At 35.3% G+C, this 16,111-nt stretch overlaps 1 protein-coding gene across 1 annotated transcript in view; it reads right to left on the reverse strand.

The window, feature by feature from the left end:
* LONP2 (lon peptidase 2, peroxisomal) overlaps positions 1-16,111 on the reverse strand; it is a 95,881-nt gene that overhangs the window by 71,307 nt on the left and 8,463 nt on the right. Inside the window, exons 3-7 of the mRNA XM_061174273.1 lie at positions 13,980-14,111; positions 12,634-12,756; positions 9,903-10,066; positions 6,905-6,999; positions 2,040-2,298 (exon numbers count right to left, since the gene is read on the reverse strand). Coding sequence (XP_061030256.1) covers positions 2,040-2,298; positions 6,905-6,999; positions 9,903-10,066; positions 12,634-12,756; positions 13,980-14,111 — 773 coding nt within the window. The remainder of the gene's footprint in view (positions 1-2,039; positions 2,299-6,904; positions 7,000-9,902; positions 10,067-12,633; positions 12,757-13,979; positions 14,112-16,111) is intronic.

The following is a 16,111-nucleotide window of genomic DNA, read 5'->3' on the forward strand; positions in this document are numbered from 1 at the left end:
TCACTTGAAAAAAAGAGAACAAATTTTAGGTCTATCAGTTTCAGTAAAAATTTAAAACAGAGATCTGTTTAAACCCAACAATGCTCATAAGAAGTGGTGGGGATTATGACATTATATACTGCCTACCAGCAAGTATCATAAAAATATATTTTCCACAATTCTGCCACATAAATTAAATAATAATGCCCAAAACAGGATATTTTAGGTACAATTTAAGAATCAGATTGAATTTTATAAAAAGTCATATTGAAGCTTATAAATCTAAACTTGTCCTCCTGAGAATTGAGAATTAAAATAATAATGAAAGCTAATTTTTATTGAACGCTCAGTGTGTGCTGGGCACTAAGCACTCTCCAAGCCTTACTGAATAATCAATACCAATGTAGGAAGAAATAAGGACAAATACCTACATGTCATGTGCCCATGACATTAATTTCACATGACAGTAACTCCACAAACTCACTCTCTAAATTCCATCAAATATCACACAATATGTGCCACAGATAATAAAAGGAAGAAATAAACTGAGACAACTCTGAGTGCAGGAATCAAGTCTCTTGCATGGAGAACACCTCCCTAAAGCTCTGTAGCATAAATCAGAAGATTTAGGCCCTAGATCTAGCTTCTCCAGGATTGGTCCACGATGCCAATTTCTTTACAAAAGCAAACTACAGCCTCTAGTGGCACATGTGAGAATAAGAAAGTCTAGGCAACAAAAACATGATTTGAATTGCCAGAAAGACTGACCCAAATCAATTCCCTGACCTAATTTGCAGTCCTCATTGCTTATTTACTAAAATCTTGGGATGCTTTTTCTTCAATGCGTAAGAATTGTAAATAAGCAAATAAAAGAGAATAAAAAGAACCATTTTTCATGAAAAAGTTTCTGAAATAGTTTCCCATCCCTGCCTAAGGATCCCATGAATAAGGCAAATGGAAAATAAGATGTTATAAAAGCATCGTATTCTTTTCTTTTCCCCACAATCCAAGTTTAATCCATATTCACCAAACTGTAAATATGCATTTAAATTACCCTTGGCCACTTGCAGTTGTCCACTGCTTGCACTGGCATGCCTGCCAAAGCCCCCATTTATAATCTGCAATGCTTTTACAACTTTAAGATCGAGTTTATGATCTTGAGGTTAGAAGTTTTATCCTCAGTTCAATTACTTTCTACTTAAAGCTACATGCCTTCTTTTAAAAAAATTGTTTTAACTGAGATATAATTGACATATTACATCATATTAGTCTCAGGTATACAACATCATATTCTTTTAAGCAGTTCATAATTTCTACATTTTTAAATGTTCTACATTTTTAAATGTTCCTTAACACATAAGCTATAGGAATGTTTTCTCACAACTTGCAACTATGAAACAGAGGTTCATGCTTTCCCAAAGCATCTTCCGATATGAGCCACCGAGAACAAAACAATGAACGTAACATGCAAATCTCATTCTAATAATGTCAGATTAATCAGAGACACAGTTCTTACAGTTTAATGTATTTTTATAGAAAGGGTGTCAAAAATGCAAAGCCTTAATTATCTTTTCTCCTTATTATTCATACTCACACTGTAAACCAGCCTCCTTGAAAGAAAGTTTAAAATGCAAACATAATAAATTTGTCATCAAAGATTTCTTACCTCCTCCTACTTGCCTGCTATTGCACTTATTCCTTAAACTCTAAAAGTTATGGGTCATTATTTATGAAATGCTATTGGGCCAAAATGAATATAAAAATATAATATTTAATTATAACTAATTTATAATTGCATTCAAATGAGATTCCAGGAAAGCTGAGGCACAGACCCCCACCCCCGTCCACCGTCACACAGACATCAAGGTTAGTTTGGGTATACCCTGACGGTAGAGGCTTTGGCTAGCAGGTAAGTACCATAAATGTCCTTTCCATTCAAGGTAACACAAAGAGCCCTTTAAGAAAAAGATATACATTATGCCTTGGCTTTTTGGGGGGGGGGGGCTCTAGACAAATGAAAAGGAAGGAAATCAGAGATTAAATCGAGAGAAGTATTCTACCTATGTCCTCGAATGTCAGACTGATCACACACGCCTCCAAGCGCGATCCTGTGGAACTCTCGGCCCAGAGTCTTGGCCACTGATCTTCCCACGCTTGTTTTACCAACACCAGGAGGGCCGACAAAGCACAGAATGGGGCCCTTCAGGTTGTTTTTCAGCTGTCTGACAGCCAAGTATTCCAGCACTCTTTTCTTCAATTTTTCCATGGCATAATGGTCATTATCCAGAAGAATCCGAGCTGCTCGAATGTCCAGACGGTCTGTCAAGCAACCCAACAGAAACAATCTGAGCATGTGGAATTTTTCAATGGGAGAACTCCTTTCCAGGCTGCTAAGAGTCAAAATAGTTTTTTGAAAAAAGATGTGACAAGAACAGGCTTGGTTTCTTCTAAATGAGTCTTCAGGGAGACCCGGACTTGGTTTTCCTGCTTAAAAAGATTTAGTACTTACAGAAATAGTAGACACTACATAATTAAAAACTCAAGGAGTTAATACTCATTTCATTTGGAATGATTTTCTAGATACACATTATTTCTATGGAGACATAATTTCTACATATTCTATTTGTGCTGGCATTTGTTCTTTTTTTTTAAGTGTTTTTTTCTTATTACAATTAGTTATATATGCTCATTCCAGAAAACCCTATGACACTAATAAAAAAAGAAGGAAATAGTTACCCATAATTTCACTTCTCCCCTAGAGAACATCACTACCTTCACTTCAGTATGTATTATTCCAGGTTCTGTGTGTGGGGGGGTGTGAGTGTGTGTGTGTGTGTGTGTGTTTATGCGTGCACACACGCTTACATAGCTATTTTTCAAACTAAGATTATATGGGTCTTCAAGTTTTGTAAAATGTTTTTTCACTTAATATATTACAGACATCTTTCAGTGTCAAATGTATTGTTCAGTAACAGTTTAGTGGGTACATATTATTCCATTATTTAATTATCCACACTCATTTAACTAATTCCCTATTGCTGAGCATTTAGGTTATCCACAAATCTTTACAGTTATAAAGCATGTTTCACTGTGCATCCTTGTAACTAAATCTCCACATATATCTGTAATTATTTCCTTCACCTAATCTTCTAAAACAGAAGGGCTGGGTCAAAAAAAAAAATTAAGACATAAAGAACTGCCTAAGTTCTATCCATTCAAGTCTCACCAGAAATGTATGAATTAGGCCCTGTTTCTAGAGCCAAGCTTTCATTAGGTTTACTGATGTGCTTCAGGCTCTGAAATAATCACAGATTAAACACTAGGTCATGGAAGCCAAAAGGAATTCATCAGCTGGGTGGCAGCTAGAGGATAATCCACAGCCACAATACTGACAGTGAAGGAAGAAAACGGAAGAGAAAAACACACACAAGTCCACTCTTTCAATCAGTTATTTGGAACCTGTTATACATTTTTCCTACAAGAAAAAAAAAAAATGCCTTAAATGGTAGTTTGGTTCCCAAGCTAGTCTACAAAAACCCAGGTAAGCAGTAATGTATGTAATTTAATTACAGTACTATTCATTTTAGTCAGAGTCTTGGCTGAGTGATTTGGAAAGGGAAGAATAAAATTTCTTTCCCTTTCCTGGCTTCAGAAGCCAACCAATGAATATATGAATAAATGAAATATAGAAAGTTTCCTGTTTCATGATGCTAACCCTGACACTAAAACCTACCATAGTAAACAAAAAAAAAAAAACCACTTCAGACCAATTCCATTTTGCATAGCTCTAAATATTAAAATGCTTGTAAATCAAATCTATTCAAAGAGTAATCTACTAAGTCCCAGTGGGATTTATTTTAGTTATGCAAAGATGGTTCAATATTCAGTTATCAACATATTTATTATATCATCATGTCCAAAGAGAAACACTTTCCATCAAAATGTCATTTCGTACCTAAAAAGGCACTTGTTGTATGCAACATCCATTCCTAATTAACATTTAGTAAACTAAGAATAGAAATCTATGTACTTTAGAAAAAAATGAAAACAGTGAAGGAATTTCTTCTAATATGCCACGTAAAGACAATTTTAAAAGTTCTTTCAAACTTTTAAGGAAAGATAATGTCCATGTTACGTATTGTTGTATATCTTCTCTATACAGGATGCATCTTTTCTGAATATTCTTTTTAATGATTCAGAATGTATGTTTCCTATTATGAATAATACTTGTGGTTAAACATAAAAAATTTAAAACTTACATGAACATATATTTCTCTATTTACAATTAGAAGATCGAAATGGTATCTACTGGCTCCCTCCATTCAAGATGGAAAATCAACAAACTTATTTCCTCCAACTCGTTCCTCTCTGCTTTCCTTTCTGCTTTTGATAATCTCTACTTAGGTAAGCTTCCCTTTTCAAGAATTATGAAAGACATTTTCACAGTTTTATGATCTTACTCATAACTATTTAGACCTAAGTCTATATAGTACTGGTTTAGAAGCTCAACATGACTACTTCTATACCACAATTTACCCATCTTCAGTTCTCCACTGAAATGATGAACAATGAGAAGTGTTTTCGTGATGGGTACATGAGTGCTATGTATCTCTAATGCTGACCACATCCAGCAGAAACTCTCTGAGTTGTAAAGAAAAAAAAAAAAAAAGCTTTGCCTTGTTTTTATATTTTCTTGGTTATTTCAGTGAAGAATGGGAGCTAGCACTCTGCATTCAAATAAACATTTTGCCCTCAACTCTCCACAATTACATTGTATGAACCTGACAAAAATTCCTAGTTACTAATTAATTTCACTTTACAAATAGGACAAGTGGGGAGGGGAGGAAGCCAAGAGCGATTTACTAGGCTACTAATAGCAAATAATAAAACCTGCAATTTTAATATTCTCAGGCCATTATGCTACATACACCCTGCATTTCTCTTAAGTCATTAGTTAAAATAAATCCTGAAGCACAGAAAAACATTACCAAAAGAACACCAAAATTTCAAAACAAGACCCTTGGTGTTACCAAGTTACCTAGATATGCTGCTTCACATTGTGCACTAGCCCTACTGTCAAAAGAGAAAATAACAGGGTTTGGAAATTACCACCACTCCATCAGTGACACGAACAAATACCCATCAAACACACACCAAAATGGAAGATGTTTCATTTCACGCAGATGAAATGAAATCAGAGCAGTTAAACATGTAAAGTTTAAATGTAACTTTCTTTCCCAGGTCTAAACTAACAGGCAGCAGGACCCTCTCCAAATCTCACAGAATAGGACCACTTCACTTAAAAGCAGGCACTGGAGAGTAAGGAGTTGACCGAAGACTATCTGAACCAAAATGTATTTCCTAACAGCCCAGCTAGATCCAGACAGACATCAGCACTCAAACTGACCAAGTGACAACTAGGGGCTAATTCAATGGGAATGCATGCTCCCCTGCGTTCATCTTACTACGGCATTCCTAGAAAATTTTGAATTAAGAATTAAACCAAGAAATTCAGCTTCAGTTTGTCTGGTAAAACACCGTCAACTAGAAGGCAATATTCTGTCATGAATGTAAACATGAAATAAATTAAGAAATAAATGTACCAACATAGTCCATAGCAGCTTTATATACAGTTGCCAAAAACCTAGAAAACAACCCACATGTCCAACAACAGGTAAATGGATAAACCAATTACTGATATATGCAGTAACATGGATGAGCTTTAAAATAATTATGCTGAGTGAAAGAACCAAAAAAAGGGAGGTGGCACATACTATATCATTCCATTTATATAAAATTTTAGCCACACACATTAATGTGTTAAGTGAGCCTATCAAAAAAAACTAATTAAAATAGGGTTGTTTTAACCTTAACACTGCCCCAGCATAGTTAATTTAACACAAATATGCTTCATTCTGGGCCCTCTTTGAGACAAAAATAATTTTTTTGAATGCTCAATACCAGAGAGCATGGTCCTCTGTAGAGTAACTGAAAAGTATTTTTTTAGGAAAGTATTTTTTAATATTAAAAATTCAACATCCTGAAATCTAGTATGTATATCATACCTCATGTGGGGCATAAACGTGTGTTTTAGGGCTAATGCTTCAAAATTTCTAGCACTGTTTTAAATGTAAGAGTTTTATTAGCCTGGATAATATATCTGTTCAATTTTCAAAAGTCAACCATATAGCTCTTCTTATGCCAAAAGTAGTTCAGGCAATCAACCCCCTGCTGAACTCAACAAACCTTGTATGTAAACTTGACAAAAGAGTGTCCAATAACAGACATAAAAGCAAATAAAATGATTCTGAAGATTCTGAAAGACGACTGAGTATATTTCTTACCCCAAGAGAAAATACATAACAAATACATAAGAAAACTGGTATAAAATGCTCCTGATAGGTAGAAAAGTTTTACTGAAGGATAGAGAGAGAAAAAGAATTTAAACTCTTTAAATAAGTTCTAGTGGGAGAAAAACAAACTTCCAAATGATAAAACTGTTCCACTGTTATCCTGTCTTTATATGTAATTATTTCCTTTAGAAAACATAAAAGATTTACTGTCTCTAGTACTGAGTTGGCACTTATTGCCGACTACCTCAAAACTGTTTTGTTTTCCTATGTTCCTGACAAAGAGCACATAAATATAAAAGTTTATTGTCTAACTATTGGTATTGAGAAACACATATTTCACCAATTATAGAAAATCTTACTTCCTCCAAAATTAGGCGAAAGGTACTTCCATGAAGCACCTTCTTTTCCTTTTCATCCTAAAACCTAGATGACACAAGTTTAGTCTCTAAATAGTTTACATCATGAACTACTATAACAGGAAGATAATCAATGGGGAGTATTTCAACAGAATTTGCTTGAGCTTCCTGAGTGACAATTAGACTGCAAAAAAAGGTGTTATTTTGTTTGCTCACCAGTTGTACTTTTGTTCCAGGGAAGTTCCACCATAAGTTCTAAATAATTTCTAGTCAGAGCATATTCTGGCATCGACTGAGGCATTTTTTTCAGCCTGTATGGAAAGAATACATAGCAAACCTGTTCAAGAACATAGAAAAATTCTGTAAAACAGAAAAACCAAGTATATCTCCCTTTCATGGTCAGATATATCATGCATTTTTGGCTAAACAAATTTGAAAAAGGTTTTAAAAATCTAGTTAATAAAATGATTATTTTGTTTTAAACAGATACTTGCAAACTGGTGGGGAACATTATATCTGATTCTATCCTTGAAATATGGCCTTATCAGTATCAGTATCTCACAGGGAGGGTCTAAGTCACACTTCCTCACTGATTTACTTAAGTGCCTAATACAATAATTACATATTATTTTGTATCAGAGATGAAGTCACCTCACCAGATAATAAAAAACTGCAACTTCCATAATATATGCAGTGCGTAATAAGGTGTTCTGCACACAACAGATGTTCTACATTTATTAACTAATGTCAGAGTCAATATAAAATATGTCTCAACAACATTTATATTCTTAACTGTGAACCTCAGAAGTCAAATCTTCAGTTACTGAGCATTCAGTTAGGTTGATTACAATTCACTCATAAAAGAAAATGCAATATAGTTACAACGTTACAAGTATGGAAAGGAAAAATTGGTTTTCTATTTAACCCTGAGATTATCCAGAAAATGTAATCAATCCATGTACCCTATCCTGTCATCAAGGTTCTCTTGTACAAAGACAAAGTGACAGTCCCTACCCTCTAGAGTTTATAATCTAAGGAAGAAAACAGTAACTGAATAAACATTGTTTCTAAGCAAAACATGGTCTTTTTTTTGGCTGTGTTGAGCCTTCATTGCTGCGCTGAGCCTTCATTGCTGCGCGTGGGCTTTCTCTAGCTGTGGCAAGACGGGGCTACTCTTTGTTGTGGTGTGGTGTGTGGGCTTCTCACTGTGGTGGGTGGGCTTCTCACTATGGTGGCTTCTCTTGTTGCAGAGCACAGGCTCTAGGCGCGCAGGCTTCGGTAGTTGTGGCTCGCAGGCTCTAGAGCACAGGCTCAGTAGTTGTGGCGCACGGGCTTAGTTGCTCCGCGGCATGTGGGATCTTCCCAGACCAGGGCTCGAACCTGTGTCCCCTGCACTGGCAGGTGAATTCTTAACCACTGCGCCACCAGGGAAGCCCAAAATATGGTCTTAAGACTGTGAAAAGGAACACTACCTAACACCATACACAAAAATATACTCCAAATGGATTAAAGACTTAAACGTAAGACCAGACACTATAAAACTCTTAGAGGAAAACATAAGAAAAACACTCTGACATAAACCACAGCAGGATCTTTTTTGACCCAGCTCCTAGAGTAACAGAAATAAAAACAGAAATAAACAAATGTGACATAAACTTAAAAGCTTTTGCACAGCAAAGGAAACCATAAACAAGACAAAAAGACAACCCTCAGAATGGGAGAAAATAATTCCAAATGAAACAGACAAAGGATTAATCTCCAAAATCTACAAACAGCTCATGGAGCTTAATATCAAAAAAACAAACAATCCAGTTAAAAAATGGGCGGAAGACCTAAATAGACATTTTACCAAAGAAGACACAGATGGCCAAGAGGCACATGAAAAGATGCTCAACATCACTAATTATTAGAGAAATGCAAATCAAAACTACAATGAGGTGTCACCTCACACCAGTCAGAATGGCCATCATCAAAAAATCTAGAAACAATAAATGCTGGAAAGGGTGTGGTGAGAATGTAAATTGATACAGCCACATGGAAAACAGTATGGAGGTTCCTTAAAAAACTAAAAATAGAACTACCATATGACCCAGCAATCCCACTACTGGGCATGTACCCTGAGAAAACCATAGCTCAAAAAGACACATGTACCACAATGTTTACTGCAGCACTATTTACAATAGCCAGGACATGGAACCAACCTAAATGTCCATCAACAGATGAATGGATAAAGAAGATGTGGCACATATATACAGTGGAATATTACTCAGCCATAAAAAGACACAATAAAATTGAGTTATTTGTAGTGAGGTGGATGGACCTAGCGTCTATCATACAGAGTGAGGTAAGTCAGAAAGAGAAAAACAAATACCTTATGCTAATGCATATATATGAAATCTAAAAAAAAAAAAAAAAAACAGTACTGATGAACCTAGTTGCAGGGCAGGAATAAAGAGGTAGACATAGAGAATGGACTTGAGGACACAGGGTGGGAGAGGGAACCTGGGGTGAAGTGAGAGTAGCACCGACATATATACACTACCGAACGTAAAATAGTTAGCTAGTGGGAAGCAGCAGCATAGCACAGGGAGATCAGCTCAGTGCTTTGCGATGACCTAGAGGGGTGGGATAGGGAGGATGGGAGGGAGGCTCAAGAGGGAGGGGATATGGGGACATGTGTATACATATAGTTGATTCACTTTGTTGTACAACAGAAACGAACACAGTATTGTGAAGAAATTATACTCCAATAAAGATCTATTAAAAAAAAAAAGACTATGAAAAGGCAGTTGCAATAGTGATCGTGTTTGATAGCATACAGTAGGTGGAAGAGTTGTATCATTTATACTCAGCATCTGAGGAAAAGACTAGTGAAAGTGGTGTTGATTCAGGAGTATTAAGAACATTTTGAGAATCAGATTCCGGTGGAGGAATGAAGAGGAAAAAGCACTCCACAGATCACAGCTATAACCTGAGAATTAGGAAAGCCATAAAGATAAGAAATATAAGAGATAAGAGTTGACAATGGAAAGGTAAGATGAATAGAGTGGTCCATGACTATACTAAATATAAGAAAAGGAGAAAGATGAAAGAATATGAAACAAATGACTCAGCTTTGTAACGCAAAGTAGCAGATTCATTTCCATGGGCAACAATTTTTAACGTTAATAAGCAAAATGAAAATACTAGTGAATGAACAGCTTCTACAATTTACCTTTTTATCTCTTTGACACAGACTTTGTGGGCCTGGTCTGGCATACTGGATGTTCGTATTTTTTTCTCTAGCATGACAATGTCATCATTGTCTTCATCCTCATCCTCATCTTCCAAAGTACCTGGGATGTGTGTAATCCTCCTAATAGGGCGTATTGCTATAATCTAAAGCATAAAGTAGAGAAGTAAAACCACATGTCAAAATAAACTGGAAACGAAGTATCGAGCTAGACATATACATTTTTATGGCTAGAGTCTAAATCTTTAGGAACTAAAGTTCAGAATAAGTAGGATGCACATGCACATATGGAGGGAGCAGGATTTAAAAAGCAGACCAAGATAAGGTGGACATGATTCTTCCATATACGCTAACACTACCAGCATGAGACAAAAAAAAAAATTCAAGGAACTGGCTACTAGAAATAATTAAAACATCTAAGAATTGTCTTTTCTTGAGCTACTACTACAGCCACTATTTTCTTGATAAACTTACGACTACTTACCATTTGGCAACTGAATAAATTCCATTTTTCCCCCTACACTGAAAAGTTTCTCTCTAACATCTTTAATCTTTCCACCATTGCTTCTATTCTGTTTGTCATCAACACATAGAAAAGTCTTCCTCCTTTCAAAATATTTTATCTTACCTATGGTCCCTTCCAGTTAACTATACATTATTTACATCGCTTGTGATGTTCTGCTTTTCCAACAAGAGGCTTTAACCACCACTTCCCCCTTCTTACCAATTACTTAGTAATTTGTACTTTGTACTTTGGCTTTTGTCTCCATTGTGCTGAAATTGTTCTTTGAAATCCAACAACATTCTCCTTTGCCAGGTCAAATGGTCTTATTTAAGTTCTCTTTCTCCATGACTCTCTATCATATTTTAAAATTACCTGCTCTTTTGAAATTCTCAACTCATTAATATCATGAATCAACTCTAGCCATTACTGGAGCAAAATGGTATACTGGTATTTAATTTAAATGTCTCAGAATTTATTTTTTAACCTATGACATTACCTATTTAATACATTCAAATATATAAAGTTAAAAACATAAAACAGTAAAAAAAAAAAAGTAATTTTATAGAAACAGAAATATTAAATACATACTTTTATTCTTATGTAAGTCATTAGCAGACAAAATTAATAAAATATTTTAAAGTATGAAAAACTAAAAATAAAATATGTAAGTGAGATTTTTTTAAAAGCACATCAATTATTTCATTGCTGAGACAAAATTACTTTTTTATGCAATTTTTCCCCAGCTGCTAAAAGAGAACTTTTGAACTCTTTGGGGAATAGGCAAGGAGACAGTTTTAGGCAAACTCCAAAAATTGTCCTCTGATTCCTACATTTTCAAGTAACTGTTGCTTGTTTGATAATTTTCTGGAGCAACTTTCTTTTTAAGCAATGGTAATATTAGTTGCTAGCAAGCTGTAAGTTTTCTGTCTCCCAATGCAGAGTATGCACTGGCTTGTCCTTTTGCACAAAATAAATAACTGAGTTGATATGATCTCAAGCCAGAAATAATTCAGATTTCTGGTGTTTGCTTTCAATGGCATGGTATTCTAGAACACCAACCACCAGATAAGCTACTCCCATCTCTCTCATTCTCAGCCTACTTTCCTGCTCCTTCTTTAGTCCCACCAGGGAGGAATCCTTCACGTCTGCTCTTCTGTCTCCACAATGTCTTCTCTTCAATGGAGGAATGTTTCTGTGCTGATCACCATCAAATCTGTAACATTATTCTCAACCTTTCACTTAATCTCCAACAGCCTTCTGGTTCTCCAACAGCCTTCTGAGAACCATCATTTTCACTCTTGTCCACATCAAATACATTTTCCTGATCCTAACTCTGCCCACACATAACAACAGTAAAACCAACAGCTCAAAGCAGTCTTCAGACAGATTGCATCATCCATATAAATGCACAAATCAATAGAGAAGTGAAGGATTATTTGATAATGGTGTTAAGTCAAATAAAAAGGGAAAAAATATAACTGCTATCTTTACCTTATTAACAGAGCAAAATAAGATACATATAGGTTAAAAAGTTAAATACTTTTTAAAAATCAACAAAAGGAAAACTAAAAGGAAAGTGGATATTATCAAATCCCTGGAGGATAGAGGACTCTAAGCTTAGAAGAAAGGAAAAGACTAACAGTTTGTATATGAAAATTGAAACGTTTATAAGTTAAAACAAAAAAGTCAGCCAAAAAACTTTAAAAAGTAAAAACAATTAAATTTTTAAGAAAGCCAAATTATGGCACAACACACTGACACAGTCCTTTTAGGAAACAATTTTGTGGTATGTTCTTAATAAATACTGTATACAGTGAAAAAAAGTCATACTCAAAGACACTCATCGTGGTTATTTGCTAATTTTTAAAATACTGAAAACATCACACAATGTTTGGCAGAAAGAAAAATGGCTTAGTAAACTATCCCTTTCAATGATTACCAAAACAAAAACAAAAAATGAGAAAATGTCTACATGCTTAAAAGGAAAAAAAAAAAAAGATCCAGACATGGAGAAGTAGCAGAGGGAAACAAACTAAAATTCAAAATTGTATCAGTAACTTGAGTGTAAGAGACAATGAACTTGTTTCTTCTTGTTACTTTCTTTATTTATTCCCCCATTTTTTTTTTCTTCAAAAAAAACACACCTGAATCTCACATCACACAAAAACAACTAGGAACCTGAAGAAATGGATTAAAAGAAGCATTTACCCGCTTATCATCATCTTGCTTGTGTTTTCTGGTTTTCTGAAGCAATTTCAGGCCTTCAATTTGTCTGACAAGCAGTGGTATGGTCATCTTGAACCGTTCCTCCAGACTCACAGCATCTAAAATCTGAGGAAATGTATAGCATCTCTCTCTCAGAAACACATGCTCCAAAAACAAGGCAGTCAAGACTCATGACTTAAACTGAGTAGAAAAGACAATTCTATCAATATTCACAGCTACACTATGGCTAACACAACCAAATTATCAGCAAGGTAATCTGACACAAATACCAGAATCCTAAAAAAGACAAGAATAAAAATACCTTGAGTTTCCATTTAAAGATGAAGCCTTATGTATTGTTCCAAGAGCAAGAACAAAACACATTTTATGTCAACTCTTTCTGGGAATTATTCTCTTAAAGCCCAGTCTACATATTAGGTCTATACAAACTTTAGGTTCAAAATATTAAATTTTTACAAACACAAGAAACTAGGAGCACTTTTAACCAACCTCCACTAACGATTTGTCTGAGTGACTAATGCTCTCCGGTCCTTCAGTATAACACTCTTGCTAAGCCTACAGCCAGGTCACTCTCTAGAGCTCCTGCCTTCTCTGCTCCTACCAGCTGAACCGAATTCTTGTGTTTAAACCCAGCCTGTCTGCATTAGTTGCACTTGCTAGTATAATTGTTAGACTGAAGTATTAAATAAACTGGGGATTTCTTTAATAAATAAGGAGGGTTGTTTCAATGAAAACTAACTTTAATGTTCTAGGAAGATTCAATAAAGCAGACTGCTTAAAAATACTACAAAAATAAGTGTGCAAGAAAACTTTTATAGTTTGCAGGAAAGACATTCAAATCTAAGAGTCCGCACTTGGATTATTTTTCAAGTGTCTTTGAAACTCATTTCACTTTAAATAAACAGAAATTGAAAATCATAAAAAATCATAAATATCGCATCATAGGGATGGTTAACGTAAGAATCGTGAAGAATTCTAACAAAGCAGGCCTATACACAAGGGAAAGGTCATGGCTCCACACTTTTAAAAAGTAGTGAGACAAAGCATATTTATATATTTAAGTTAAATTAAATATTTACCTTTTTTATTATTCTAGCTTTAACTTTTTTCACAAATTGACAAACTACCAGTACTGATAATGCAAATAAAAGAACGGCCTAAGTATACAAAAACGTAAAGCAATCACTTTAAAAGTCAACTTAATCCTCGTAAAAGCATCTTAACTACTTCTGAGTCTCCAGTATCTTACCTGAAAGTCAAAACTTACTATCTAGATCTGAATAGGAAGTGACAAAGCAACGTGGCATTCCAGAGTGGAACACTGTTACCTGGAGCTTCTCTTTGTTGCTTGTTCGGATAATTGATGTCAGAATGTCTGGTAAAGCTTCCCTCGGAAGACTGTCTAAAAGACGTCTCAATTTAGCAACTGCGGGGACAGACATATCCAACATTTCAACCAACTACAAGGGAAAAAAAAGTCTTTTTAATGAAATATGGCATTATTTGTGAATTTAAAAAATCAAATCGTCATAGAGGTTTAATGTTCTGGCCTCAGAGAAAGTCTTTGTTTCTGAAAAATCACCGTTTATTAGAGTCCAGGCATTTTTACAGGACTCAGAGGAAAAGAGAAGTACTTTTAAAATGTCAATCAGAATGAAAAGCAAAAATGGCTCAAAAAGTGGATAATACTAATGTTTATAAAAGGCTTTGTAAATCTGTGATTTTATTTTGTTTTATTTTGGAAAAAAATTAAAATTTATAGAAAAATTGCAATAGTACAAGAAACTCCTTCCCCTAAATTCACCAATTGTTAACATTTTGCTACATCTGCTTTCTCTCTCCCCAACTCTACACACACACACACACACACACACACTCTATTACTGCTGAATGTTTTAGAATAAATCACAGACATCATGACCCTTGTTCTTAAGAACCAAGGCATTCTCTTACACAATCAGTGTAATTATCAAATTCTGGTAATTTCACATGGTTGATGTTATTATATTAACCAATCGGTAGCTGAAACACTGTTTTTTAGTAGAACACTGGATTAACTAGAATCTGAGCACTGACTGAATGATTTTTTTAAAAACAACTTCCAGGGTATAGCCTGGAGTTAAGACAGATTAAGCTCAAGGCAACCTTTCAGTAACTGTGATAGTCACTGGGGCTATTGACAAAGTTGCCCTTTCCTTTTCAACTCATGGTAGGGCTGCTCCTTCTCACCTTTGAATACAGATGTACATGGCTATGGGTCCTGCCTGGAACCATGAAACATGAGGGGAAGTGACAGTTCCTTCTGGGCAGAAGCATCAAAAGCCATTGAGAGATCTGCCACATTTCCTTTTCCTTCCTCAGCAATAACGGAAGCACGTTTTGAAATGAATCTCCAACTCACCGGGGTCCCGAGGTGATTCTAATTGCTAGATCACCACACTCGCTGGTTTGGGGCATGAAGTGTGAGTGAGAAATACACCTTTGTCGTGTTATGTGACTGACATTTTGGAGTACTTAACACAGCAAAACTAACCTAACACCATACTGACTAACACAGATGATGTACCAAATCCTCATACAGTCACTCTAATGAGATTTCATATGCCAGAAATAATCAAACCTCTCTAAAAGCAGTGTAATTTTGGAACCTATCTGTTACCTGCCTAGAGTCAAAAAAATTAAAGCATAATTATGATGACGCTGTCCAGGTGGGAGAAGTAGATAATAAAATTTGAAAACTCTTTCTCCTAGGAAGTCATTCTAAGAAAATAAAACAGTTAAAACTCATTCTCCAAGTACTTATTGAGTACAAACTATCTGTCAGACACAATAAAGTGCTCAGTATAACATGGTTAAAGCAGGGATGAATTCAAGTTTGGTAGGGAAAAGAGACCTACAAGACAAATTTCAATACAGCGTGATAAGCATTATATTAAAAGGGATGTTTAAGTGATTGTGGATACGCATGCAAAGGAGCACTAACAGCCTACAGGAGTTGGGAAAGCGTAAGTCAAATCTGAAAATTCAGAGAAGGAGAAGCACTCCTAGCAGAGAGAACAGAAGGTAAAATCACAGAGACGTGAAATAACAAGATGTGAAGCTCTTTGACATATATAGTGTGGCTAGAACTCTGGGTATAAATGGAAGTAACTAGAGTTGCGAAGGGCCTTCATGTTATACCAAGAAATGTGAACTTTATCCTAGAGCCGTTAAAGTCTTCTACTCAGGGGAGAGGCATACCCAAAGCTTATTTAGAAAGGATTAATGAACAGGTGGGTGAGAAAGAGAAGCAGCTAGAAGGAATCAGTTAGAAAGCTCCTGAAGAAGTCTACTGCTGAGGGCTGTAGAAGAAGATGTAGAGAGGATGGAAGAAAAGCACTAGCTGGAAACAATCCTAATGTCTAAGAAGAGAAATGATAAAGTTATGATATCCCAACTCAATGGAATTCATAAAAGTACT

The sequence above is a fragment of the Eubalaena glacialis genome, chromosome 18 (genome assembly GCF_028564815.1).
Source record: "Eubalaena glacialis isolate mEubGla1 chromosome 18, mEubGla1.1.hap2.+ XY, whole genome shotgun sequence".
In the NCBI taxonomy this organism is placed as follows: Eukaryota; Metazoa; Chordata; class Mammalia; order Artiodactyla; family Balaenidae; genus Eubalaena; species Eubalaena glacialis.